General features: G+C 71.7%; 1 protein-coding gene across 1 annotated transcript in view; it reads left to right on the plus strand.

The window, feature by feature from the left end:
• The window catches only part of LOC104619177 (aldehyde dehydrogenase family 3 member B1-like), a gene marked incomplete at its 3' end in the record, with an annotated part of 3396 nt that extends 3054 nt beyond the window's left edge, over window positions 1–342 (plus strand). The window contains exon 9 of the mRNA XM_010284967.1: window positions 317–342. Within this exon, the coding sequence (XP_010283269.1) occupies window positions 317–342 (26 nt within the window). The remainder of the gene's footprint in view (window positions 1–316) is intronic.
• Between the last annotated feature and the right edge of the window lie 4 nt (window positions 343–346).

Raw genomic sequence — 346 nt, forward strand, 5'->3', positions numbered from 1 at the left:
CGCCCGCGCCCAGGGGCTGTGCCGGGGGCCAGAGCTCGGTGCCAACGCTGACCCCCGACCCGAGGCTGAGCCCCTGCTCTGTTGCCCGCTGCTTCTGTCCCCAGTGTCCCAGTTCCTGTCCTGAGTTCCCCCGGGCCGTGGCGGGAACCGAGACCGGTGCCAGGCTCTGAAGCACGGTGTTCCGCAGGGCAGAGCGGCCTGGGCCGCTACCACGGCCCTGCTTCTGTCCCCAGTGTCCCAGTTCCTGTCCTGAGTTCCCCCGGGCCGTGGCGGGAACCGAGACCGGTGCCAGGCTCTGAAGCACGGTGTTCCGCAGGGCAGAGCGGCCTGGGCCGCTACCACGGCC

Source organism: Phaethon lepturus, unplaced genomic scaffold, assembly GCF_000687285.1.
Source record: "Phaethon lepturus isolate BGI_N335 unplaced genomic scaffold, ASM68728v1 scaffold34410, whole genome shotgun sequence".
In the NCBI taxonomy this organism is placed as follows: domain Eukaryota; kingdom Metazoa; phylum Chordata; class Aves; order Phaethontiformes; family Phaethontidae; genus Phaethon; species Phaethon lepturus.